The sequence below is a fragment of the Branchiostoma lanceolatum genome, chromosome 7, assembly GCF_035083965.1.
Source record: "Branchiostoma lanceolatum isolate klBraLanc5 chromosome 7, klBraLanc5.hap2, whole genome shotgun sequence".
NCBI classification, from domain to species: domain Eukaryota; kingdom Metazoa; phylum Chordata; class Leptocardii; order Amphioxiformes; family Branchiostomatidae; genus Branchiostoma; species Branchiostoma lanceolatum.
This window is the reverse complement of record NC_089728.1, coordinates 1,046,950-1,073,239: the sequence shown is the minus strand read 5'-3', so window position 1 is coordinate 1,073,239 and position 26,290 is coordinate 1,046,950. Positions and strand designations below refer to the sequence as shown.

At 43.2% G+C, this 26,290-nt stretch overlaps 3 protein-coding genes across 6 annotated transcripts in view; 1 reads left to right on the top strand and 2 right to left on the bottom strand.

Annotated features, from left to right (window-relative positions):
• Positions 1–1,070: 1,070 nt before the first annotated feature.
• LOC136438493 (uncharacterized) lies at positions 1,071–6,192 on the bottom strand. The gene is made up of 7 exons (XM_066433299.1): positions 5,992–6,192; positions 4,010–4,095; positions 3,312–3,614; positions 2,799–3,080; positions 2,292–2,573; positions 1,974–2,071; positions 1,071–1,843 (listed from the first exon to the last, which is right to left on the bottom strand). The coding sequence occupies exons 2-6, from the start codon at positions 4,087–4,089 to the stop codon at positions 1,996–1,998; spliced, it is 1,023 nt and encodes a 340-aa protein (XP_066289396.1). The 5' UTR covers positions 4,090–4,095; positions 5,992–6,192; the 3' UTR covers positions 1,071–1,843; positions 1,974–1,995.
• A 3,276-nt stretch (positions 6,193–9,468) lies between these two features.
• LOC136438492 (lysosomal phospholipase A and acyltransferase-like) lies at positions 9,469–18,979 on the bottom strand. The gene is made up of 8 exons (XM_066433298.1): positions 18,669–18,979; positions 15,377–15,533; positions 14,477–14,595; positions 14,115–14,213; positions 13,248–13,475; positions 11,953–12,125; positions 11,428–11,532; positions 9,469–10,615 (listed from the first exon to the last, which is right to left on the bottom strand). The coding sequence occupies exons 1-8, from the start codon at positions 18,829–18,831 to the stop codon at positions 10,361–10,363; spliced, it is 1,299 nt and encodes a 432-aa protein (XP_066289395.1). The 5' UTR covers positions 18,832–18,979; the 3' UTR covers positions 9,469–10,360.
• A 4,577-nt stretch (positions 18,980–23,556) lies between these two features.
• The window catches only part of LOC136438490 (phospholipid-transporting ATPase ABCA3-like), a 35,948-nt gene continuing 33,214 nt past the window's right edge, over positions 23,557–26,290 (top strand). For 3 of the 4 annotated variants that reach the window (XM_066433295.1, XM_066433294.1, XM_066433292.1), the window contains exons 1-2: positions 23,557–23,656; positions 25,415–25,596. In XM_066433295.1, the coding sequence (XP_066289392.1) occupies positions 25,540–25,596 (57 nt within the window). In that variant the 5' untranslated portion in view covers positions 23,557–23,656; positions 25,415–25,539. The remainder of the gene's footprint in view (positions 23,657–25,414; positions 25,597–26,290) is intronic. The other variant, XM_066433293.1, reaches the window with a different exon arrangement.

The following is a 26,290-nucleotide window of genomic DNA, read 5'->3' as shown; positions in this document are numbered from 1 at the left end:
TTTTCGCACCCTCATACTGGAGAACAGGGTGTTCATCCCTGTAAAAATAATAATAATAATAATAATAATAATGGTTTATTGGCCAGAAATTACCCTTGCAATGGCAGCCAGTGCTGAATTGCTCAGGTACCCATTTACACCTGGGTGGAGTGAGGAAAGTCGCGTAAAGTGCCTTTCCCAAGGCTGGTTGATATAACAAGCCTATGTTAAACAAGTAAAAGCACTTTTCGGAGTACCAAGATATTCTCTTACGCCGAAACTGTTTATAAATATATTATGTTAATTTATGTATAGATGTACATGCGTTAAATTCTAACGCAATTTTTACCTTGTATCTTATTGATTGTGTTTTCTTCCACGGCTAGCCTTTGACAATATCAACACGCTAGTTAGGCTGTCTCATGTATGTTTCAGCCAAACCAGTGAATAAACCGTTGGTATACAGTTACCCTACCCAGTAAGGTAGATGTTTGTAGCCACATTTCCACACGTGTTGATGCTCAGTTAAGTTCTAAAGAGTTGAAAATGGGCGCAAAGGTAAAGTCAACCATCTTCTTGAGACCGAAATGTCTCAATTTGTTGTTCAGATAATGATGAACAACTGAGTCGATTTCAAGATAACCACACTCTTACAAGTCCGTCAGAAGATCAGTTCTTCTAGATCTGATCCACTTAAAATACGATAGGAAACTGAAATCACACCTGTATAATGAGAAAAGGCTGGGTTTACATACGCGTTTTGGACCCAGGACTGTGCAAGGAGAACCATTGGACACTCAAGAAGCGTTTTCTAGTAGGAAAACTCCAGTTGAGCAGCACAAAGCTCCCCCACACAGCCCCGAGTCGACTCCGAAAAAGGGTTAAAAGACCGAAAAGTGTTGTCGAGTATAGTTAACTACATAAAGATAGATAGAACCAGTCTGGCAAGTACGACGTCACCCGAACTGTGTTCATCAGTACAGGTCGACTGGTTCTCCGACAAGTCTATTTTTTAGTACATTCGGCTGTTTGTTGATCCATGAACTTGGCCTGACTTAGTGACGTGACGCACGGGAAAAATGACCAGGACAGGATTTTGCATCATCATGATGCATTTTCTTTATTACCGGCAAAAGATGTTGGTTACGTAAAGCGGCCAAAGCTATGGGTCCCCTAAGTCATTTAAAGCCAAGAAGGTAAAATGAAGTTACTGAAAACTGTAGCAAGGTTCAAGTTTGAAGAAGTTGTGAAGGCAAAACGATTAGATAAAGCCACTTCATCAAGGGTTTTTCCATTCATTGTGGTCTTAACGAAGAAGATAAATGTTGTAGAAATGCGAGATTTCAAAAAGTCACGAAGGTTAAACAAGGAAGTTTTCAAATCGGACATTGATCATAAAAATTCAAAGTTCCTATATGTTTTTAAAGACATTAAATTTGAGGAGGAGTTGACGGAACCCTGTTATCTATGGTACAGGCCGTGAGCAGGATATCAGAGAACAACCATGGAAGAGCTGCGGACCGATATTAACGGTTGAGCGACGTGAGTTTACGTCCTGACCGATGAACCACTAATTTACTCAGACAAGCCTATGTGTCTGTTTACATAAACATTAATACGATATCACACAGTCGGTAGGAACAGTAGTAGAACATTGTGCCTGAATGTTTCGAACAAGGGCACTGTTCATAGGAAAAAGAGCATGGATTAATGTTGAACTTTGATACCCGCTCACGAGCCTTGTCATGGTTAAATGGGGCAAAAGCAGCTAAAATCTATGCGGCTGATCTGCAGTCACGGCTGGAAGGCCAGGATGGTGCTCGGCACACGCAGGATGCGGCGGGACCATCGCCATTCCGGGGGCCTGTTGACGACATGAATAATAAAATCAGCTGATGTGTTTGGAAAAAATAACAACAGAATGTACGGAATGGTTGGTTTTCTAACAAAGAATTTTCAACTTATTGTCGAATTGTTCTGTGAACGTTTCTTACCTTTGGCAGCTAGATGCCAAACTCATTGTCCCCTGTAACGGTCTCTCTTCCCTTCGCGCAGCAGCTCAAGAAGGCCGCGTGCTTTCTCGACGATCCTCCTGGAGAACAACAAAAACACTTTTTTCCTAATAAGTTACAAAAATGGCCGCCTGGAGAAAATTTCTTAGTAACGTTTTCTGCCCTCCGAGAGAGCTACAATAAAGAGTTAAACGACATAAAAGAATTGATAGAAGGATTTTCTCATGATTATGTTATAGAGGATTACTGAAAAGGTCATCTTTTTTTAAAGGGTTGTATTGTAATTTGACGTTAGCTTACCGAGCAAGGTCGGTTTGGTCGCCACCATCACCCCCAACTTGCCCGCTGGCGGCATCGAACTCGGCATGGTCGATGACCCCGTCCTTGTTGGTGTCTGCGTCTTCGAACCAATTTTCGGGCAGGTCCTCGACAGACATCCCATTCTTCGTCATCATCACCAGGATCTCGTCCTTGGACAGCTTCTGGTCCTGGTTCGTGTCATGTTCGCCCAGTCCGCGGGCGATGTCCTCCTGTTCCCCTCGCAGCTGCTCAAGGAGGGCGCGTGCTTTCTCGACAGTCCTCCTGGAGAACAATGAGAACACTTTCTTCCTAATTATGTAGCGTTACAAAAATGGCCGCCTGGATCAAATTTCATCAAGACGTCTTCTGTCCACCGGCAGACAGACAGTGGAGTATTTTAAACGAGGTGACAGAATAGATATTTTACTTTACTTATGAATGATGTTATACAGGGTCACTGGAAAGGTCGTCTTTCTTAAAAACAACGTTATATTGACCGTAGCGTACCGAGCAAGGTCGGTTTGGTCGCCACCATCGCCCCCAACTTGCTCGTTGACGGCATCGAACTCGGCATGGTCGATGAAGTCGTCCCCGTTGGTGTCTGCGTCTTCGAACCAATTTTCGGGCAGGTCCTCGACAGGTATCCCGTTCTTCGTCATCATCGCCAGCATCTCGTCCTTGGACAGCTTCTGGTCCTGGTCCGTGTCATGTTCGCCCAGTCCGCGGGCGATGTCCTCCTGTTCCCCGCGCAGCTGCTCAAGGAGGGCGCGTGCTTTCTCGACAGTCCTCCTGGAGAACAATGAGATCACTTTCTTCCTAATTATGTAGCGTTACAAAAATGGCCGCCTGGACCAAATTTCATCAAGACGTCTTCTGTCCACCGGGAGAGCGACAGTGGAGTATTTTAAACGAGGTGACAGTATAGATATTTTACTTTTCATATGAATTATGTTATTCAGAGTCACTGGAAAGGTCATGTTTCTTTAAAAAAACAACAACGTTGTATTGACGTCAGCTTACCGCGCAAGGTCGGTTGGGTCGCCACCATCACCCCCAAATTGCCCGCTGACGGCATCGAACTCGGCATGGTCGATGAAGTCGTCTCCGTTGGTGTCTGCGTCTTCGAACCAATTTTCGGGCAGGTTGTCGACATTCCCTCCCATCTTCGTCATCATCGCCAGCATCTCGTCCTTGGACAGCTTCTGGTCCTGCTCCGTGTCATGTTCGCCCAGTCCGCGGGCCGCCATGGCGTTCTCCTCCGGGGCGATGTCCTCCTGATCCTCGCGCAGCAGCTCGACGAGGCTGCGGACCTCTTGCGGAACCCTTGAGAACAATGGCAAGACGTAGAACAGAAAATAGGATTATGGCCCTCGCCACACACACACACACACACACACACACACACACACACACACACACACACACACACACACACACACACACACACAAACATTCCCCAAACACACACACACAAACCAACACACATACACGCACACACACACACGCGCACACATTTACACACACACACACGCGCGCGCGCACACGCAGACACACACGCACGCGCACGCAGAAACACACACACACACGCACACACATTTACACACACACGCACACGCAGAAACACACACACACACACACACACACACACACACACACACACACACACACACACACACACCCTGTCAATGTGGAAATCATACGGCCATGGATATACGCACAAGCGTGACTCTGCCTGGTCCACCATCAGCACCATCAGGAGGGCGGACAGACCCAGGAAAATCGCCAGCTTGTAACCCATGGTTACCTGCGGAACGAAACAACGGAAGGACAGATTAGCCTTGCAGTATTGTTGTTCAATAGTTGTTGCCATACAATGCACCATGTATGATTGTCGAGCACTAAAGTTCATTCATACATGACATATTGAACGTAATACTGTACTACTCCCGTCACCATCACAGAACCCGTCCACGAGACCTGATGTGGGTGGTACCAGCTGATGACTGCCCGACATCCGCCACGATTGGTGTCACTGACGACGGTCGAAACAGTATCTAAAGATCAATTCTCAAAGAAAATATGATTTACTTAACGAGGCTTCTTGCGTCTGTTGCGCCAGGTATCTCAAGACGTTGTTCTTAGAGGTGAGCTCGGTAGTTCCCTCAGTTGAAATGTCAACTCGTCATTATCTGATCAGAAAAGAACAGACGAGAGACGATCCCACGGGAGCGGCATGATACACCCGAATATTTTGATAATGGCTCTGATGAAGTGTATTTCTTATGCACGCTGAACACGTTTTTGGCCCACTGACAAACTTTTCGCTGCGTTTTCCTATCAATACAGGTCCCGTCTCTTCTCGGTGTTTATTGCGAAATTACAATGTCGCACCGTTTATGTCCCCTGTATATCGGTTTGGGGTTTTGATTGATAGATTTCACACATTCAGGTCGGCTCATTTGATCAGGTGAAGCCATCTGAAACGGCCCAAGAAGGTGCGGCTTTAATGAATGCATGAATGAAAGACCTTTATTGCACGTTTATGCTCTGATGAGCTAAGTACAGGTCATGGTGACAAGCAGAAGAATATAGTTACAGTGGTAACAGAAATTTGATATCTAACTACATCTAAATACTAATTAATACCCCAATGTACATGTTCAATTTCTTCTCGCTTCTTAAGGTAGTTGTAGTTTAATGACCCTCCCACCGGGCTCTGACAGAGCTCACTGAGAAGACTAAACGCTTGGCCGTGTGTCTTGTCGTTTCAATGAATCAGTCCACAACGAGCTGTGTTTGCGTCATTTTGCGTTACAATAGCTTGTTCAGTAATAAGGCTACGATTTCAGCAGTTCGTTCTCTCATCGAACCACTGAAGAATTGGTGCAATAACAGAGCTCACTTGGGCGGGAAAACTTACATGACGATATCAAAACACAAGTTGTTATTCCAGTTTTTTTCGCCATTGTTCATGATAATGGAACGGTCACTAGACTGGCCTGAAGGCATTTTGGAATAATCGCCGGGCAGTTGTGCAAAGAGTCAACATATCTAAAAGTACGAACTGACCAGCGACTACTCTCACACAAGATCTGTAGTAGAAGCATTTCTAGCATCTATTCAAAATATCTCTAACCATATATTCAAACAGACAGTGTTTGTTTGGGTGGGATGGTATTGGCGGAAAGGGGGGCAGGCAGTACTTAGTAAGGTTGGGCTACTACTTTTATACGGCTGGACCGAACTGGGTAGAAGTTTAGGGTGAAACAACAACAGAGCACACTGAACACATCGGCCGTCATGACGGCAGATGTTTAAGCACTGTGACTATTTGATTATGGGCAACATTCAAGACCAACAAAACAACTAACATCTCGGCGGTATGTCTGGATGCAACAGGGCTTCGACGTTTCGACGCTACGACGCAGTCACCGATCTCCTAAAAACTCATAACAGACCCCGTGCTGCGAGGGCCGGCCCTTATCGTTCCCAGTCATCACCAACCGCCCGTTTTATCAAGACCGTGGACCTTCCCCGATCGCCGTGACGGTTTCCCCGCGGGACCTGCACGGGGACGCCCGGGCCAGCCGCCGGCGAGACCCTCACCCCGCCCCGCCGGTGTCAGCCCGCCACCCGCCACGACTGTTGGCAGTGACTACGGAAAAAGCAAAATTAATCGAGGCCAAGATAATTTATTTACCGAGACTTCTTGCGTCTGTTGCTCTCAGATGTCTTAAGACGTTGTTCTTTAGAGCTGACCTCCGCACCGGTAGTCCCCTCTCGACTTGAACTGTCTTGTAGAATACGTCAACTTATCATGATCTCATCAGAAAACTAGACGATCCCAAAGGTGCGGCACGGTACACCCGAATATTTCAAATGGCTTTGACGCAAGTTTCTTTCTTATGTAAATTGGAGACGTTTTTGGCCCACTGACAAACTTTCGCTGCGTTTTTACTATGAAAACAGGCTCCGTCACTTTTCGGTGTTTGTTGCAAAATGACAATATCACACTGCTTAATATGTACCCGTGTATATCTGTTTTAAGATCTTTTATTGGTAAATCCCACACATTTAGCGTGGCTCATTTGATCGGGTGAAACTATTTGTACCGACCCGGGAAGGTGCGGCCTTAAAGACCCTCCCATCTGGCTCTGACAAAAAACCTGTCTGTCTGGTTATGTCTTACGTTCAACTGTGACCTCCCTCAAACAGTTTCCCCTTTAACCCTTGAGCGGTGCAGGTTAGTCTTTAACGCATTCAAAGTGGTGCATTGGACAAACATGAATAACACAAAACGCGATGCAAGTAAGAGAAAATGAATAAACAGACAAACAAAAATGTCAGGATCAACGTTGAACTGTAATTGACAACAAAAAATCGGACTTACACAAATTTCCGACTGACAAAGATTGTTCCGCTTGATCATGTCTTACTGCATACCTTTCCACCTGTGACCTCCCTCAAGCAGTTTTCACCTTTGTTTTGATCCACCCTGCCCCCTGACCATGAAGTTGTTCATACTGTAAATACAGTAATGTTTTATGTTCGCGGTTTAGGCGGTGAACTGTTTACGGCGAACTTAAAATCACCGCGAAATGTGTTTCCATTATGTGATTGTAGCGCCACTATTGTTTCAAACGCGAACTTAAAACCACCGCTAACACTCAATTTCTCTCTGCAGCGTATTGTACACTGATGAGGCAGGTAGCTTAAACTTTGTCACAGTGAGAGGCACTGAGGGAAAAGATAAAGAAAAGATAGACTATGGAAACACAGAAAATCCAACTGATGTATCAATCAGTGCTGTGCGGCAGATGAAAAATAACAACAAAACACGAAAGCAATCTAAAGAAACCGTTCCTCTTATCGTCGTACAGTTGAGACAAGGATGGTGTACGTAACGTGCTTCTCAGGCGTCTGCCGTGTATATGAGACCAGCGAGGTTGACGTGTCCTCAACTCCGCTCCAACTTGTCTCAGGCAGCCAGGCGTTCCCGTTTTTCAAGGTAGCAGTATTTCGTCTATGGGGAGTTAGGGCCCGTTCAGATTTTTAAAAATCTGTGACATTCTTTTAGCGCTTCGTCAAATTTCAGGTCGCAACCTGGCCGCCGCCCCAGTGGAAAGGGGGTGTATACCTAGCCTCCGATGCAGACTCAACCCGGCTGTTTTCTTTTTCAAGTTATTGTTTTTATACTATTATATTTTTTTCTAATTGCTATCCCGGCCAGCAATAATAAAAAAATATATAATAGTATAAAAACAATAACTTGGAAAAGAAAACAGCCGGGTTGAGTCTGCATCGGAGGCTAGTGTAAACTATGGTGGGGCCCGTTCACATTTATATTGAAGTCCGTATATGAGTTGCGCTTCAACGATTTGTCGGTTTAGGTAAAGTTTGCGGGGAAGAAGTTGTTTTCTACTTTGGCACACCGTTGTGCAGACCGGCTATCGAAACGAAAAATGACTTCTTCGGCGGTAGACCCCGTCTGAAGCCAGGGCGGCTATTGCAAGGTTCCAATGATAATTGTTCGAGGTGTATACGTGTGCGTGACACTGACGTCGTCGAACCCTACTGCAGATGGTGAAGCATGAAAACTGCCGAGGCTTCCATAAATCAAACAGAATTCTTTTTTCACCCTTAAACTATATCGTTCACTGAAACTCGTTGTCACCAAGTGCAGTGAGGGCATTAATGACCCTCCCGAGTTCCATATACCGTCATTAGGCCTGGCAAGGAGGTTATATTGGGCCTGGTCGGTTCCTACAAACACCGCTCTTACGATGACAGCAGATGCTGTCTGAAACGTCTGACCGTTCTCAAATCTTATCCAGCTGTCGAGTGTTACCTTCAGAAAATTGTTATCCCTGTGACCGTATCGCCTTTTTTCGTCCAGCGCAGGGCTCTTGTTGTTGTGAAATCAAGTATTTACAAAATGTATTTGTGTATAGACCAGAGAGTGGCCATACGAGTTTTCCATGGTGTCCGTTCCAGTGAATCGGAAAAAGGTCCTCCGTGTATGTAACAGTGAATGTACTTCACATGAGGATCGCTAGGGGCGAGTCAGGTTGATCCAGCATAATGAATCTCAACTGGAAGCAGCCTCACAGTTGACCTCCTGGTTCCAATCAGTTGGTAGCTTGAAGACTCAGGTTCAATCCTAGATTCTAGGTTGGAGCTGCACCCGTCCTGTCGGGGGGGACGTCGAATGGGGGTCCCCAGTACGAGGAGGTGCCTCTAGCACGTTAAAGGGGAAGGGCACCCCTCCCTGTAAAAATATACCCAGGCCATTGACATACCTAGGAAACCTGATATGCCCTATTTGCCAATAGGCACTACAAGGGTCTGAACGAACGAACGAACGAACACTTCTTTCAGTACGGGTACACAACCACAAAAATAAAAGATGAGCTTTCATATACTACCTTGAGGTAGATTTAATTCTAAAATGAGTATTTTCAAACATCAACTTTAGCCTTAGCGCCATCCTGCCTTATATAATCACATTAGAACGTTACAAGAATGGCACTAAGGTTACCATAAAAGCTATTATAAGTACATTCAATATCAATTCATCAATTGTCAAACACAGAACACTTCCAGAGTTCCAGGATCAGACGGTGGGGGGCTTGAATCCCGAGCCATTGTTGGTCATTGGACAAGCACGCTACTAACAAGTACTGCAGTCCTTAGGACGATATACAAGTACTAGTAGCAAGTCATGGTTCACTGTTCACTGTATGTGGCAACGTATACGTGGTACCAAGTGCCAAGGGAATTGTCCTTGTGCACTGACCCAGTAACAACTCTATATGGCATCTCTCATTCTTAGATTCTATGGTTAATAGCTGCCTATACTCTGATGATACTGTGAGGCCATGTTGATTTGATTATATGGATGATATCTGTGCGAATCTATTTTCGTCCTCCACAAAAAATTTCCAGCCATGGCATACTGAAAATCACACAGAGCAGTTGCTAAATGAGTAAATGTATGCCGTACAATGAAAAAAAATTACAAAAAAAAGGGTACTATTATCGTAGAATGCCAAGTCAAAGTCAAAGTATAGATGTGAAAGAGCAAGAATGAAGAGTCCATTATTCGATATACCATACTCTGTGTGTTTAGTCTTTTGTTCAACCTTCCTGACCATGTAGATTTCTTACTGAAGGCTACTTTTCTTGCCAAACTTTTTATTTTATTTACACGCTCGCCTCAGTGTTGGGGATCCCAGAGGATGTCATCCATATAACTAAATCAACATGGCCTAAGCTACACTAAATTGTACATCTTTCCTGTACACTTTTTGTATTGGTTAGTTCATTGTAGGAGCTCACATCCTGAGGTAAATTCTTCCTAATTATAAACCCTAATCAATTAATTAAAACCAGGAAGCTGTCTTAAAATCTTAGCGGAAGGATAGTGATATACTCTTGACATACATCAGGGAAGCACGGAAGAAAATAGGTAAACACAAAACGGCATTAGTATTGTCTTCGGCCACCTCTCCACCATTTTGAGCGACCAAACATTTTCCAGATTTACCAGACCCTGTGGAAATGCTCCAACTGTTCGAAACCTGTTCAGATTCTTAAGGAAACAATAAGGGCTATAATTTTATATAGGAATCCGTCGAGCAGGGCTGTCTCCAGGATTCGGCCATCCTGTCCCAAGATGAAAATTCTGCTTGTTGAAATTTTACCCTAAAAATAGGAACTTCATGACATAAATTGATAAAATGTATTTTCAAAATCTTAAAATGTCTGATTTGACAACGAAAATCAACAACATGGGCTCCCAAACAATGAGTGGGACAGAAAAAACTTCAATGCTGGAGACAGCCCTGCCGTAGACCGACCAAATATTTTCTGCTGAAAGGAGGTATAAAAAATGGCCGTCATCTTTGTGTCTTCCGCAGCAGAACTGCCTTGTACCGGTTCTTGGCGAGACAGAGGGAAACCAGAAGCAACACGACGGCGCTCTGCAGCGCACAGACGCACAGAAGCATGTTGGAGCTCCACAGGAACGGTCTCATCCTCCCCGGCACCGCGTCGCTCCCCCGCTCTAGTCACAACTCGCCCACGTCCGGGCTGAACACCACGTCCTTGATGTACTCGATCACCGTCAGGTTGGCCAGAATCTTCATGTGCTCCGCCCCCTCGAACGTCTGATAGAACACGGGCTGCTTCTGCTGTTCCCTCCAGCGGAGGCACCCCCGCGCGCTGTTCAGGTTGACGGTCCCGTCCCCGTCGCCATATATCGTGGTGGGCTGGAGGTCGGGAAACTCCTTCGCTGTGTAGGAGAACTGGTACGGCGTCTTCACCTAGATAAATAAATGAATGGTATTAGCTTGAAACTTCATCTGTGTTGGTAGAAGTCATTCCGAAACATGTTTTAACTGTAATCGCCAACACAAAAAATTGGACTTACCCAAATTTTCGTCTGTACAACACCAGTCTTTGCCAAGGATTATTCATATTGACAAAGACTGGTGTTGAACAGTCGAAAATTTGGGTAAGTCCAATTTTTGTGTTGGCAATTACAGTTAAAACTTGAATCAATTAAAACTTGGTATATTATAATCAAAAGAACAAGAAAGAGTCATGCCTTCAAGTACTAAAGTTATCAACCTAGGATTGATGTGTATTTGGGATTTTCTAAAACTATGATTGTAGAGTGAAATTTGTTATCACCAAGTACAGTTAGGGCATATTCGTTGGATAGCTTTAAAGAACGCAGTTAGACGTGCAAAGGTTAGGTGTGAAAGGTCCTGCGGTGTAATATAACCAGCTGCTGTCACGTATCAGCACGTTAAAGGGGAGGGACTAGCAACTCTTCCCTGAAAAAATATACCCTGCTACTGAAACAGCAAGGAGACGAGGGCCTGAATGATGGGAGTAACGGCACTGACCTTAGGATATTTGGAGTTTCTTTTAGCACAACCAGGTAATCTCACCTGCTGACGTTTCGGTGTCTGTCAGACACCTTCTTCAGAGCTTCTGACTGGAGTACTGCTTCTCACCGCTATAAGTAGCCGATGTAGGTGGCGCTTTTGCGGTGAGAATGTAATCCCAAATAAGAAACTCCAAATCTATGCTCTACCAACCTGATGAAATTATTTTCGGAGGCACTGACCTTGTTGCCGTGCAGGCAGTGTACGGTGACCCCGGGCGGGGTCAGGTCACTGATGAGCCCCTCTGTCTCCCTCCTCATCATCCACCCCTGCTCGTACTCCAGGTCCTGAAGAACGAGAAAGAGAAAGTGATGAAATCGATATCGATCCAATTTAGCTCACTGAAGAGCTACTCTTCCACTGGTCATGAAAGAGAAAGCAGACGCTATGTACAGTATTGACAGTATTATCCCCTACCTCTTTTCGACAGAGGCGACCACGGCTTAGTGTCCCGTCCTAAGGACTGCACCCTTTCTGGTAGAGTGCATATCGGATATATGTTACTTTCAAGTATTGCTCCAAATGAATATGATGTTGTGATTTCAATTTAATTTTGTTCTTGATTGTTAAAGTTGGTGGTGGTGAATAAAGTTGTGGAAAAAGAAAAGAAAAAGAGATTGCATATGGGGTGAGGGACACAGCCGGGATCAAACTCACGGCTTCTAGTTCCCGAGGCAGGGCGGCTAACCACTGGACTACGCACGCACCTGGAAGAACGCTGCGTAGTCACGGACGGTGTAGTTGCGGTCAGGCGTGAAGACGAGGGGCTCGTTGGGGTTGAAGAGCGACGGGTACGGCATCATCCATGCAGAGCTTGGGAACGATCGCTGCTCCGGACGCAGCACCAACGGGTTCACCACGTAAATACCCAGGTTGTCTCCTGCAACAGGAAAGGGGGTTTGTTCGTTTGTATTCTTGTTTTGCTTGTATAGCATACACCCTGTAAACAGCATCATGGAGTAACACACCAGGTTTGTAATAAAGAGTACAAGCTGTACAAAAAACAACATGTATATCTGAACAGATCTATTTGATCCACCCACACAATGGGTTCACCATATAGATTCCCAGATTATCTCCTAGAATAGAAAAAAGTTTTTGTTTGCTTGTTTGTGCTACATACTCAGTAATGGGGTCCCTTGTTCGAGGAGCACTTTAAAGGGGAAGGGCTCGAAACCCCTCCCTGTAAAAATGTACCCAGCTTCTGAAACAGCAAGGAAACTTGCTGCCCTATGCCACTAGGAACTACAAGGGTCTGATCGAACAAACGAAAGAAAAACATCTCCTATTCCCGTAAGCCTGGGGGGTGTCCCTGTAGTGTAGTGGTCTGTGCTTCACTCAGAGATTTTGTCCCACATGTAATGGAAGTGTTGAAGATGAATTCCACTTTGTAATGAATTGTCCAACTTATAGCAAAGAGAGAGATATGCTTTTACAGACTATTATTACTAAAACAAACTTCACCCTATCTGGCACACAGAGCGATATTTTCTATGTACTGTTGTCATGTCCGACTCCTATATCCATGTACAGGTCAATTTCTCCATAAATCATTCGAAAAGCGAGACAGAATTACCCATACATGATTATATATTGTAACAAATACACTGGTTTCGAAAATATTTTGTACTTAGAATTGTAGGATAGATTAGCCTTGTAGTATTGTTGATTTCATGCCATACATTGTACCATGTACGATTGTTGAGCAATAAAGTTCACTTCACTTCACTTCTATTACTTACCACATCTGGTTCTGATTACTTGGAACCAAAAGACCCGAGTTCAACTCCCGGGTAGGACACCTTCGGACAAGAGGCGCATTGAGTCATACCGAAGACTTTATAAAAATGGTACATACTTATGAAACAGTATGGAAGTTAAACACATTCCACTGTCAGTGGACTAGCCCCCTGCTGCAGCGATCGCACCACGGTGTGGCCCAGGGCTATGAAACGGGGATGGGCACCGCCCTATACACCTTATGGTGTGGGAGGAAGCCTACCTGATATGTACAGCCGCATGGTTTTTGCTGCCCCTCCCCAGGGTCCGGCTAGGGCGATGATGGACTTGACGAACTTGTCCTTCCAGCCCTGCTCCATGGAGTTGAGGAACAGGAGTGCGTAGGGCCCGCCCATGCTGTGCGTCACCAACACCACGCGGCTGTGGCTGTTCTTGTAGTACGTCTCCTCGATCAGCTGCTTGAACATGGGGAAGTCCACGTCTCTTCTGTCTGCGGGGAGACGGGTCCATGATAAGAGAGGTTAGTGAAGCAAGTCTAGCTACCATGCTGGTGCTATTTGAAGTACATGTACTTGATTGTACACTTAACAGTTGCCGTTAAAACATGGGGAAGTCCATGTCTCTTCGGTCTGCAGGGAAGACGGGTCGATGATAGGAGAGGTTAGTGAAGGAAGTTAAGCTACCATAGCGGTGCTTAACACTAGGTGTCACAGAACTGTGAGGTTTGGAGCAGGAAAGACCTTTCTCTTTTCAATAAGTATGGCAGGCTCTTAAACATGCTTGAGGTCTGGCTCTCAGGCTGATGGTAGGGTCATAAGTGGTGCAAGTCTAGCTACTAATACTATGTTGGTGCTATTTTCCATACATCGTATGTTTAACAATTGCTGCTTATATATGGAGAAGTTTGCATTTTTTCCGTCTGTTTTGGGGTACATGACAGAGTAGATTAGATAATACAAAATAAATCAAGCAACTGGCTAAATTCTCAGACGTTTCAGAAAGCATCCACTGTCTTTCATCAGTGACTGAGAAGGCTACATGTAGATTAGGTTTAGAGTTTCAGGGTTGCTAATGAAGTGTGGCCAACCCTGGCTTAAACACTGGGTCGAACCCTGGGTCGGGTACTTACATGGAGACATCCTGAAGTCGTAGGGTGCCCCGCGGATGTCCACCCCTCGTGTGTATCCTGCCTGAACCAGCGCTTCCGCAATGTGGGTAAAGTACGAACCTGGGGGGCGGGGGTGGGCAATGTCAGACATGTACAGCTTAGAAGCAGTGAAGATTCAGACAAGAACAAACAAAGGTTCAAACAGACTAAGATGATTTTGTTGATCCATTTCTATCTAATGTAAGGGTCGCTTTTTTTACCATAATTTTGCATTTCAGGCACATGGTATTAAAAATCTTGGCCCTGGGTTTCTGACACTGTAACATGCAGCGAGTCATATTTCTAGGGCAGTATTGACTGTACACCCAAAGACTGCTACTCACTAATGCTGGCGTGACTGACGTCCAGCCACTCCACTGTTTCTGTGTCCCCGAACCCCGGCACCCTGATGTCGACTCCCACGTTGTTGGTGACAGTATTGTTCTCCTTGTGGTACAGCAGTCTGGGGATGAGAGGAAGGAACCAGTAAACTTTACATTCTTTTCTTTTAGTTTGAATATTATCCATTCAAGCATATCAAAGAACCCATCACACTTATTGATAAAAGCAGTTTGCCCTGGTGTGCATTCAATGATTGCCCAACAACCTTTCTGTTCTGGCTAACTGCAACTTAGTGTAAGAGTTAGACTGATGTGCATCAACAGCAACTGGCACCATCTGTGTGACACCCATGTCACTCTTTTCTTCTATTTTTCATTTTGCATGATCAGGAAAAGGTCTCCAGACGTAACCTGCCAGTTTTTTTTACACTAGGTACAAACTGCCAAAGACTGGTGAGGTTTGATTCATCGGAAAGAACCCCTACTCCTTTTGATAAGTGCAGTGTGATCCTTAAGGTGCTTGAGGTGTGGGTCTCATCAAAGACAAGACCTCTGTATAAGACCAACATGAACATGTTTGCAACAAACCCCGGTGTGAGCCCTGTATGATACTCCGGTGTGAGACCTACTTCATGTTGTCGACCCAGCAGCCCAGTACGTAGGGTACCAGCAGCTCGATGCTCAGCCACAGGTTGAAGTAGCAATATATGTATGAGACCTAAATGTACATGTAAGTAAGAACCCCTATGTGAGACCCTTTTGACACTCATGTGTGAGACCTACTTCATGTTGTCGACCCAGCAGTCCAGTACGTAGGGCACCAGCAGCTCGATGCTCAGCCACAGGTCATGTAAGTAAGAACCCCTATGTGAGACCCTTTTGGTACCCCGGTGTGATACCTACTTCATGTTGTCAACCCAGCAGTCCAGTACGTAGGGCACAAGTAGCTCGATGTTCAGCCACAGGTCGAAGTAGTCGTCGGTGGTCTTGTCGCAGAAGTAGTGCGGCGAGGACGACTTGTTCAGCTTGGCCTCCAGCTGTGATCCGCCGTCTCCTGGGACTGGGGAACAAAACATAAGTCCTCTTCAGTTACATTTTATCAACGTATTTTATTTGTGCATTTTATCAATGCACATAACCCTATACAAATATCTAGTTGCACTAGTGGTGCACACACAATCAAAAATTGCACAGCTCCAATTTTGGGTGCACAAGTGAGTAGTACCCAGTACTTCGAGCCCTGTAAATTACAGTGTAATCTTTCCTGCACACACAGACAGCGAGATAATAGAGATGTTTTCCCCAATCAGCTGTTTGCCTCCCTTACATTAGGGTCCTCCTACATCCACGTACATGGTGTTCCTAAACTACGGAACAGGGTTACGTTGATGAGAATTAGACATCAGGGAAAAAGAGACATGATAAAATAACTGGACAAGTTTCGGAATGGTGAGACGTTTTAGATAGTATCTACTACCTTTCATCAGTGACTGGGGAAAGGATCGTTGGATATACAAGCAAACAAACTAACTAACAAACAGTGGTGAACAGGACAAATGTCCGGATCCATACTACAGCACACATAAAACAGACAGAAGAAACTTGTCCACTGTAAATCTATAACTGCTAATCCTGTTATGGTAGACTTCTCCGGACTGACTGTTGCTGACATGTTAAGTGGTTTAGATGAAATTGTTGAAAGTTATTTGTAGGTTTTTGTGCATGAAATGGCTGTGAAGGAGAGAGTTTTACCAAACTTGTTAAACAGGATGGGCACGGATCATTGCGGCTGGCTGTCATGACGCTCCTACGACCGCTGAGGTCATGGGTCATGAGTGAGTGAGTGAGTTAAACATTATCCCATATCAGTTCATCTCCTTTGTCGTCGGACGGGTGAAGTCTTACTATAGGACTCCAAGTTCCTGGTAGATGATATGTGAACCTGTGCACTAATAGTGATACATTCAAACATTAAAGTACACAGGACAATGTGGGTGCAGAACATAAAAGAATGTCAGCAAAACTAACAAACCTTACTGCCTCTCTTCAGATCTTGAGTCTGAAATTCTAGTAAATGATAGAAAGTAAAATGAATGGTTTTTTAACTTCAAAGGCTTAAGCAAGTAAAACAACAAAGGTTCTATTAGGGTTTTATATCTTCTAATGAAAATTATTTTTTCTGACACTCAAACCATCGGAGCCAAAGTCAAGTGTTAAGAATACAAATGACTCATGTACAGTGCCTTTATGCACATAACCCTACACAAATATCTTGTTGCACAGCTCCAATTTTGGGTGCACAAAAGTGAATATGTACCAGGGTTTTTCTAGAAAAATTGAATACGAGGGAGCAGTGGAGCACACACAGGCGAGGGAGTGAATTCTATGTATTTATGGAAAAATTGATCGCTGAGTGAAGGTTGTATGCTGGATATTAAGCTAAAATTTGAATTCAACCAGAGGGCGCTGGGCTGAAACAAGAGGGCGCAGCGCCCCTCTTTCCTGATTTAAATGAACCCGTGTACCCAGTACGTTCGAGCCCTGTACATTACAGTGTAATCTTTCCTGCACACACAGACAGCGAGATAATAGAGATGTTTTCCCCAATCAGCTGTTTGCCTCCCTTATCAAAACAACCGTTCCCTGTCACACTCTCACTTGTTGACTTAAGGTGGGGTGATCCGCTACCTTTGGACAGCCTGACCAGTCATACACTGGGTACGTGTAACAACGGAGTCGGTCGTGCAATTTGTGGTACTAAGTTAAACTAGGCACGATTTCAAGTCACCCAGCCTTTCTTCAAAAGTCTGTTTACACTAGTTCATGTTAGGTACACTATGTGTAACGCTAAGATGCCAAACAAACAAACAAACAAATCAACCTAAGGACAGCCCAGGTCATACGCTGGGTGCATGGCAGACAATAGAGTCGGTCATGCAGACTTTACAAACAGCAATGGGCATGATTTACATGTAAGCCACCTAGCCTGTCTTTGAATGTCTGGTCTCTACTTCAAGCCTCTTTAAAGGTTTGATTTCTGCACTATTTCACTGTGCAGTTCTCTGTATGTCAGCTGCTGGCTGACTTGGGAACAATTTAACGAGAACATACTAGACTATCAACTGCCTTCTTGTGCTAACTAAATAGTGTGACTGTGTGTTTTAACTCGGATGTTGGGTTAGATTTATCTCTGAATAACAGCTGTCTAAAGTCCTCACTAGTCTGATCATCTGACCGACATCAGCCCAACATGTGATCATCCATACTGTATGCCCACCTGTCTGGACATGTATGCATGTGTGGGGATCTGCATGGGGGTAGTGTGGAACTAATTACACAAAATTACAGTACGTTTTGTATCTGTATCTGCATAGATACAACCACCCAAATACCATATCCGGCTAAGTTCAGCCTTCTTCAGGGAGGAGGTCACCAAACATCTGAGGAACCGACAATAACTGCGCTTTACAATGTCCTGGGCGTTTGACCCAAACTAAGGGTGTTGCTTTACTATCTATCCAGATCCAGATAGCTGGTATAAGCAGTATAACCTGTATAATTTCCTTAACATTGATTACATGCTTTGGATTGGAATCATGTTAAATCAACATGTCTGCTTACCGTAATACGGTTACCGCTTGCAGAAAAAAAATGTGTGCAGCAGTGTTTCTCCCACAGTCTTATATATCTGGTGGTATGATTAATGATACCTCTCTTATCTACATTATGAGCTGGCAAAACAAGATCATTTGCTATGATTTTAGACAGATCAAGTTGATTAAATCATGAATGGAATGGGAATAGTTAGAGGGGTTAAGTACATGACTTAGCACTTCAGGCAGGTGGAAGACTTCTAAGGTTTTATGTCACGTCAACTTAATTTAGAAGGGGGCGTATTTCCGGTCACACGACACTCCTTATTCGCCCCCCCCACGGAATTATCATAAGAATTGCATCAACTCATGGACAATGGAGATAGAGAAACCTTTATCTGTTGTGAAAGGAACGTGTCTGTAACATGTAGTTCTTTAAAAATCCTTAAGATTTTCCTGTTTATGTTTACGTTACGTCATCAAAATTAGGTAACACGTAGACATAGTAAAATGTTGTCTTCACAGACTACTGCACGAAAGATCCAATCTTATTACTAACATTAATAAACAACAGGCTTTAAAATAAACGTTTAAGTACTTACTAAGAACCACGGGTGATCTGTATGGCGCCGGTTGTTGTTGTTGTTTCTTTACTTGGACATGTTTGTTGTTGCCCCCCTCCCACACCGTTGGCTTGGCGTAAAGTAGCGTTGGAGGGGCGACCAGCAGGAAAAACAGGAGAAGGCGACGCCGAAACCCCGTCATCACTGGATCCAGCGGTTTGGGAGTGATAGCGAAAGTACGGGACGCTGTTTGATCGTTTCTCACACGTTCCTATTTGATGAGAAAAGGTTACATTTGTCTAACCTCATTCTTTGCCCTCTCATGGTTGCCTACGTGAGAGGCACGTGATTTTAGGTGTCCTTAGTAACCTACATAGCGCCAGAATTTTTATCATCAATTTTACAACATTTACAATCTAATGCAACTAAAAAGTCGAAATGAATAAAATTGAAAAACATCGATGGTATAGTTTTTTATATAAAATGTATCTTCAAAATTCATTATGAAATGATATGTTATTGATATGTTGAGCTCTTTTGTAAAACCACAAGAGCCACCACTAGTAATGAACACTAGTCAGACTCTTGAAGATTGGGCGGGATTTTCAAAGTACAAGTATGGTTGCTTGATAGATAAGATACTAAATTATCGCTAGATTGGGCGTATAGTCATATCTATTATCTTGGCTTTCGCTTGATTCTGTTCCAATGATATCGCATTGAACGTTATGAAAGAAATAGTCCACGCAACTGGTCCCCTTTATAGATAAAAATGGACGAGCCCGAAGTTGCAGACGACAAGACAGTTACATTCACGTCATGTCGGTAGAATGAAATTATCAGTACAATTAAATAGATAATAATATCACCTATTTATCAGCTTTTATAGTTGCTCTGTATTGGGTTGTCTTCAATTCTCTTTGAGTCATATTGATATTGTAAACGGAAAAATGAGTCCCATCTTTAATTTTCCCCTTCTTCGAAATGGACCATCCCGACTGACTAGAAGGGCATATTGACCCCTCCTGGCGACCTTCACCAGCCCGACAGGTGGGTGGTTATTACTTCTAGCTATGATGATGATTACTTCTGTTTGTTTGTATTGCATGCTTATCGATAAGTGTGGTGGGTTCTTCAAGTTCTTCAACGTGCTCGAAGTGTGGCTCTCCTCAAACACGAGACCTCCATTTATCGTCTTATCCGAGGGACGTCCCTAAAGCTCAGCCCGCCAGAAGCTTTGTCGAGGCAAGGACATTATATAGTCCTTGGTCGAGGTACGCATTTTCACGCATTTCGATACAGTAGCAACAGAATCACTTGTACTAAGATTCTTAGTCTTAAAGGGGCATATTGTAGAATCTGGTGGGCAAAAACTACAAATAGTAAGAATTTGAAAGATCTACACTAAGGCTCACATTTGTAACTTATTTGTTACTTATTTCCAACATATTCCCGTCATTTTGTCACATTTCCACCATTGATAAACGACGAAAAACGCAAAACGCGTAAAATCTGGTTCATCTAAATATTAACTTCCGTCCCGCAAGTTAATATGCAAATAAGCCAGCGTAGAACGCTACGAAAAATCCGAATCGACCGTTATGGTCGGAGTTCGAGCGTCACAGGAAAATCACCACAAGTGAACGAACTTCAGAACGTCGGGCGTTCGATCGCGTGTTCGGTGGTTCGTCGGAATGTTGGACAAGATGGCGGCCAATTCAAGCGGCGGTGGGGATTGCGTATATAATTTTCTTCAAGACGTTCGCACGACACTACAAAGTCGCATCCGTACGTGATGAATATTGCTGTGCAGCGTAATAAGGTAGATTCAACTAATGATGTAGAAAAATAATCAAAAACAAAGAATTTTGTTTTATGTTCATGTCACAATATGCCCCTTTAAATAGGCTATCCCTGATATCTACATTATTGATAATTGAATATTCATTTACAATCATTCTTTCGTGCCAGATACTAATTTCTTTATCTTCCTTCCTTCCTTCCTTCCTTCCTTCCTTCCTTCCTTCCTTCCTTCCTTCCTTCCTTCCTTCCTTCCTTCCTTCCTTCCTTCCTTCCTTCCTTCCTTCCTTCCCTCCTTCCCTCCTTCCCTCCTTCCCTCCTTCCCTCCTTCCCTCCTTCCCTCCTTCCCTCCTTCCCTCCTTCCCTCCTTCCCTCCTTCCCTCCTTCCCTCCTTCCCTCCTTCCCTCCTTCCCTCCTTCCCTCCTTCCCTCCTTCCCTCCTTCCCTCCTTCCCTCCTTCCCTCCTTCCCTCCTTCCCTCCTTCCCTCCTTCCCTCCTTCCCTCCTTCCCTCCTTCCCTCCTTCCCTCCTTCCCTCCTTCCCTCCTTCCCTCCTTCCCTCCTTCCCTCCTTCCTTTTCGTCAAGAAAACGACCAAAAATCGACATAAATGATACCATGTAGTGAGGTTAAAGCATTATGTACACTGGCGCATGGTACACACTACAACTTAGCTCAACTGGTAACGTCGAAGTGCTTCAGATCCGTAGGATCCGGGATCCAGTCCGTGCATGGATTTTTTTCTTTTTAGATATTAAATATCAAAAATATATATTAATATTATATTAATCTATCAATACCATATTCATGAATATCATATTCTTATTTTTTTTATTAATAAATAAATAAATATTTTATTTTTGTTATTTTTAGATATTCATTTGATATATACAAGGCCTTTGTCTTATGAACAGGACTTCATAGATTCCAAACCCGGCATTCAAATTTTTCTGTTTATTGTAATGGAAAATACCAAGCAGCGGCTCCTATGCGCGGTAACATGATTCTTGCAAAACACTCGCCACTTAACTTCTATTCCCGATGTAAACAGGGGCTCTTGATGTTGTTTGCAAAACAGCTATCCTTTGTTACAGTAGCAAATGCTCCATTGTTTAGTATCGACTTCATTCAGACAATACGGACGTGGAAAGTGACGCAGCTCGGCACAAAAATATGGGAATTTTCATGAATTTTAGCAAAATTATCCAGGAAAATAAGGAAGAAATGTTGCAAATGCGGAAACCAGAATAATAGGGATGAGGTAGCTGTTAATTGGTTTGAACACTTGTTTGACATTTGGTAGTCATTTTAGATAGAACCTTAGCTGTTATGAACTTCTATTTCACTTAATTACCATAGTGCTGATGATTCAATGGTTCTTTTTCAAATTGTATGTTTTATTTCGTGCTATGTACATAATTACATTGATAGCTTTTATAATGAGCCTATTGTACATTTTAGAAATAATTACAAGTTGTAGGCCAAGACCAGCTTTTTCAAAAGCACTTAAGTTAAGTGCCGTAACTTCAAAATTGCTTTCCCCAATCTGCCTTTCTCTATTAAAACAGTACTCCTTTCCCAAAATGACAATTTTTCTTTTAGACTCAACAGCCCTTGAGTGACTTTCTCTGGCAGATTTTACTTCAAGAAAAGGGAAAAGACAATTCACACTCATGAACGTAGACAAAACGCCAGCTTTTTTGAAAAGCACTTGTTTAAAATCCCCTGAACCATGAGACCTGAGGACGGAGTCTGCCATACTTGTCATCAATAATGCATTACCAGAGACATTGTTCCCATAGGCTGGCCACACAGAGCTGTTCATCATGCACACTGTTGCTTAGGCCTCTTTTGTTCAATGTGTCACCTGCATTATTCAAATTGTTCATTTCGTGTATGTGTATGCAGGGGACTAGTAGAGGTGTATTTTCCAATTGTCGTGCCGGTCACTTAGAATTCATTATGACCCTATATCCTTGTCTGCTTTATAAAGGTAACTGTTAGAAAGTCACTGAATCTAGAAATCGTTCCTCCTTGGCCAAAACCAATTTGTGATGGAGAAATTTTTGTCTGATATACATTTCCTGCAAAGCAATTTTGCCCCAAAGAAATGTTTGATTCTTAAAAGTATACGACCCTAAAAGTTAGAAGACTCAGCATTCAGAAATTAAATATCGACTATTTTATATTCCAGATATGTAATTTCTAATGTTGCACAAATCTCAATCTGTTGAGAAAAAAAAAAGATAGTCAGTAGTACTAAATATAGCACAATTAACAGGGCAAAAAAAGGCCCATACAATTTCTAGATAAAGAAAAAAAAGTGAACAACTTGCTTGCGGAAAATGGCACATAGAGATGATAGAACCAAGGACATTATAATATATTATATTGGATGTAATATATAATGTCCTTGAAAGAACTGAACCATGTTTTAGGTTTTATCAGCTCATGATAATTAGCTGTCCTTACATCTCCAGGCTGGAGGACAATTTTCACACTTCAGTGGTTATGTGCAGGCAGCTTCTTTATTTCACAATCTTTAGATTACCCATTGTTTGAATTACAACAGCGGCCGTACTTTGAAGTGACTCAGCACAACAGAGAGGTTAATAACCTGTAGGGCAGATTGTAATAACCTGTAGGGCAGATTGTAATAACCTGTAGGGCAGATTGTGTTATAGTAAAGAGCCTAAGTGACACCTGATTTGAGAAGTATTGTAAAAGGGGAAATATTCATGGCAGTTTTATGTTTTCAGGAAGGCATCTTTACAACAAAATTAACACCACCCAGAACATTTCCTCTTTTACAGTAACACCCTGAATGATAATATGAACTCAAACCACCCCAAACATTTCATTTTTTCCCTACCGCAAAATTAGACCCACACTAATATTTTCCCTCTTACAGTATACCAGGCTTCTTTCACAGTAACTGAAATTTAGCATCATACTGGACTGTTGTTTAATGTTTCGTGATCCAGATATTGCTGTACAGGTATTTTCTATTCAAGGATATAATAAACTGTTACACGCAGCATGCATAATTCAGCAGGGTGAAAGGGAAGAAGGGGTCAGCAACCTGACGGACAGGTTGGCTCTCATTTGCATGATAAAGCAGGTGAGCTCATGTGTCGTCACAGGGTGTCTCCACCTGACACCGATTGTGTAAGGTGTTATATAACGTCGGGGGACAGGACAACCTGGTACAAGAACCGTTGCAGCTGCAATGTAAGGCTGGAATATTCTCTTTACATCCTACTACTAGCTCTAGTAGTCAGGTTTTACTTTATGTATATTGTTAAATTGTAGTGAAGGTTTCTATTAGTGCTTTATGGCCTCATTTTCACATAGAAAGCTTTAATTTTCCTACTGCATGTGGACAGGGAAACCTGGTGTGTGAGGACAGTTCCAACAGCAATGTAACTGTAAGCCTGGAATGTTCCCTTACACATCCTACAAGTTGAGCAGTCAAGTTTTGCTGCTATCTGTATGTTGTTCAATGTTGTTGTAATGAAGGTTTTTGTAGTATTTCATTCCCCTTATTTTTACCTGGAGATCTTTTATCTACCGGCTGATTCCCGTAGTAACCGACGTGTGCTACCGGCCCTCAAATTATATCATGAAACATCACTTAAAACTCTATGTAGTAGTAATAGTTAGCAGCAGCAAGGTAAGGTTCCCTCTCCATTCTCTTGATATAGTGACTGCTGCTGAAAGTGTTGTACAGTAGTCAAGGATGTGTTTGTTTGTTTACGCCTTGTTTTGACATGACAGCTCAAATTGACATATTTGCATGGAGGCCGACCAAGGCAAACGGATTAGCGCTTAGATCAATAAATATTCTACATGAGATAGTGTTGTGTTAAAGTTGATACGTGATAACATATGTCTACGTGGTTAGGGTGTCCTTAAGAAGGTTTGAAATCCTTGAATCACTTTTCTGTCTTCTCACAGATACTGTGTTGTTGGCATATCACCTGTTCAGGTACACCTGTGTCTCATACACAACTGTCAGGTGATATTTACCTGTTCTGTCCTCACCCTGTCATGAGTTCTGACTCATTAGTTACTACACAGTGTGGTATGTTGTCATCCCTGCCGTTTGGCCAAATCTAATCTAACAATGCTAAAAGCTGTTACGTTGTAAATTGTAAGACTCTTATCTCTGGGTGGAAAGTGCTTTGGAGCCAAGATTATACTCTCACTTCCTTGTGATATAATCATCTCTGACCTGAGTCTTACTAGTGACTTACTTGACTAGTAAAACCGGTAGTAATCATAAGCACTCTAAATGTCTATTGTAAAAGGGCGGAAGCGATGTTTATAGTAGATTATACGGAGAAGATAACTCACAAATGCAATTGTACCACAGAAAGATAGGACCTGGTATGATCTTAAAGTACTGGTACATTGTATTAGGCATTAAGGCAACCAACAAAAATCAATGTGGAAATTCTGAAATCTTCTACTTGAATCAAGACACATTGCATTTGTGCTGTACAGCTAGCAACACCCTCAACTGTGACAAACTCTCTGGTTTCTGAATCTGATTGGACATGAAACCTCTTAATTTTAATCAACTTTCATGCAGTATATTCTATGCATAGAGATATATTTATCCAGTGTTTCCAAATTGTAGTCCATGATGGTAATTTTGCCAGTACTAGTATTAAGTGTGGCCCATGATCACAGAGTGCTACAGGTGTGCACTGCTGTGTTGTACATGTACAGGACTGGTATGTTATAATCAGTTCCTTCTCAGTTTCTTTGGTTCTCAGACAGCTAAGAGCAAGAGAATGACATGTAAAGGGCTAGGAAAAAGCTTGAATCTGAGCCCAAATACTTCATTTTTCCCCAGGCTCAAAGAACCGGAAAATCATATTCATTTGGTGTTGCCTCAAATTTCCATTACATTAATTCCCTTCCAGCCATCTTACACAAAATCTGTTCAAAGCAATCTTTTCTAAGAACTGTTTTCCTTCTCAGCTGCCATCAGCCAATCACGTCTCTGCCCGGTGACATCACACCCGTGACAGCGCCGTTGCCGTGGAAACCGTAGAACCGGCATGCGGAGGTAGAGTGGAGCGAGCGGGCGGCCATCACACCTCACCATGGGTCTGCGCGGCAGGCAGTTCCTTCTGCTACTCTGGAAGAACATTAAGCTACAGGTGGGATCATTTGTTTCATATTTATTTATTTATTGGTTTGGCTGGTCAGCACGCACAGCCTAGCCTCTACCAGGCTCCGTCCTATCGTTGGGAAAATAGTAGAAATCAGCCGAGGTACTCCGCTATACAGGGTAGGTCCGCTATACAGTAAGGTTCCATTTCGATGGCAGATTGGACCCTCTCTCCGTAGCTAACTCCCTTGGCACACTATTCACTCTATTAGGCCAATTTCTACTATTTTTCCAGCCATCCCTCGGAGCCTGGTAGAGGCTAGCACAGCCAGGGCTGCCCAACTAGCCTGTTGCTATTACAATGGGCTAGCCCCGCTGACAAGGACAAGACATTACAATGGACAGCATAATCAGATATAACAATATTAGTACAATGTACATAAAAGCTATAATTGTATATAAATGATTCAAAATCTCAGATTTGGCTCTTTGGTTGCAGCCTCTAGTAGAAAGGGAGTGGTATTGTGCTGCCTTAAAATCTGATATCTAAGTGTGCAGGGTGTCAAATATTCACCTTCATTCTGAGTTTACAGTAAAATCTTTATGAAATTGTAGGAAAAAAATAGTAAAAACATGCAATATAGCAACTTAAGATAATCCTCCTTTGTTATCATGAATCATTTATTGGAGAAAATAAATTATTTCGACCTCTGGCACCCTTCATGATGTACAGTACTGGAAAT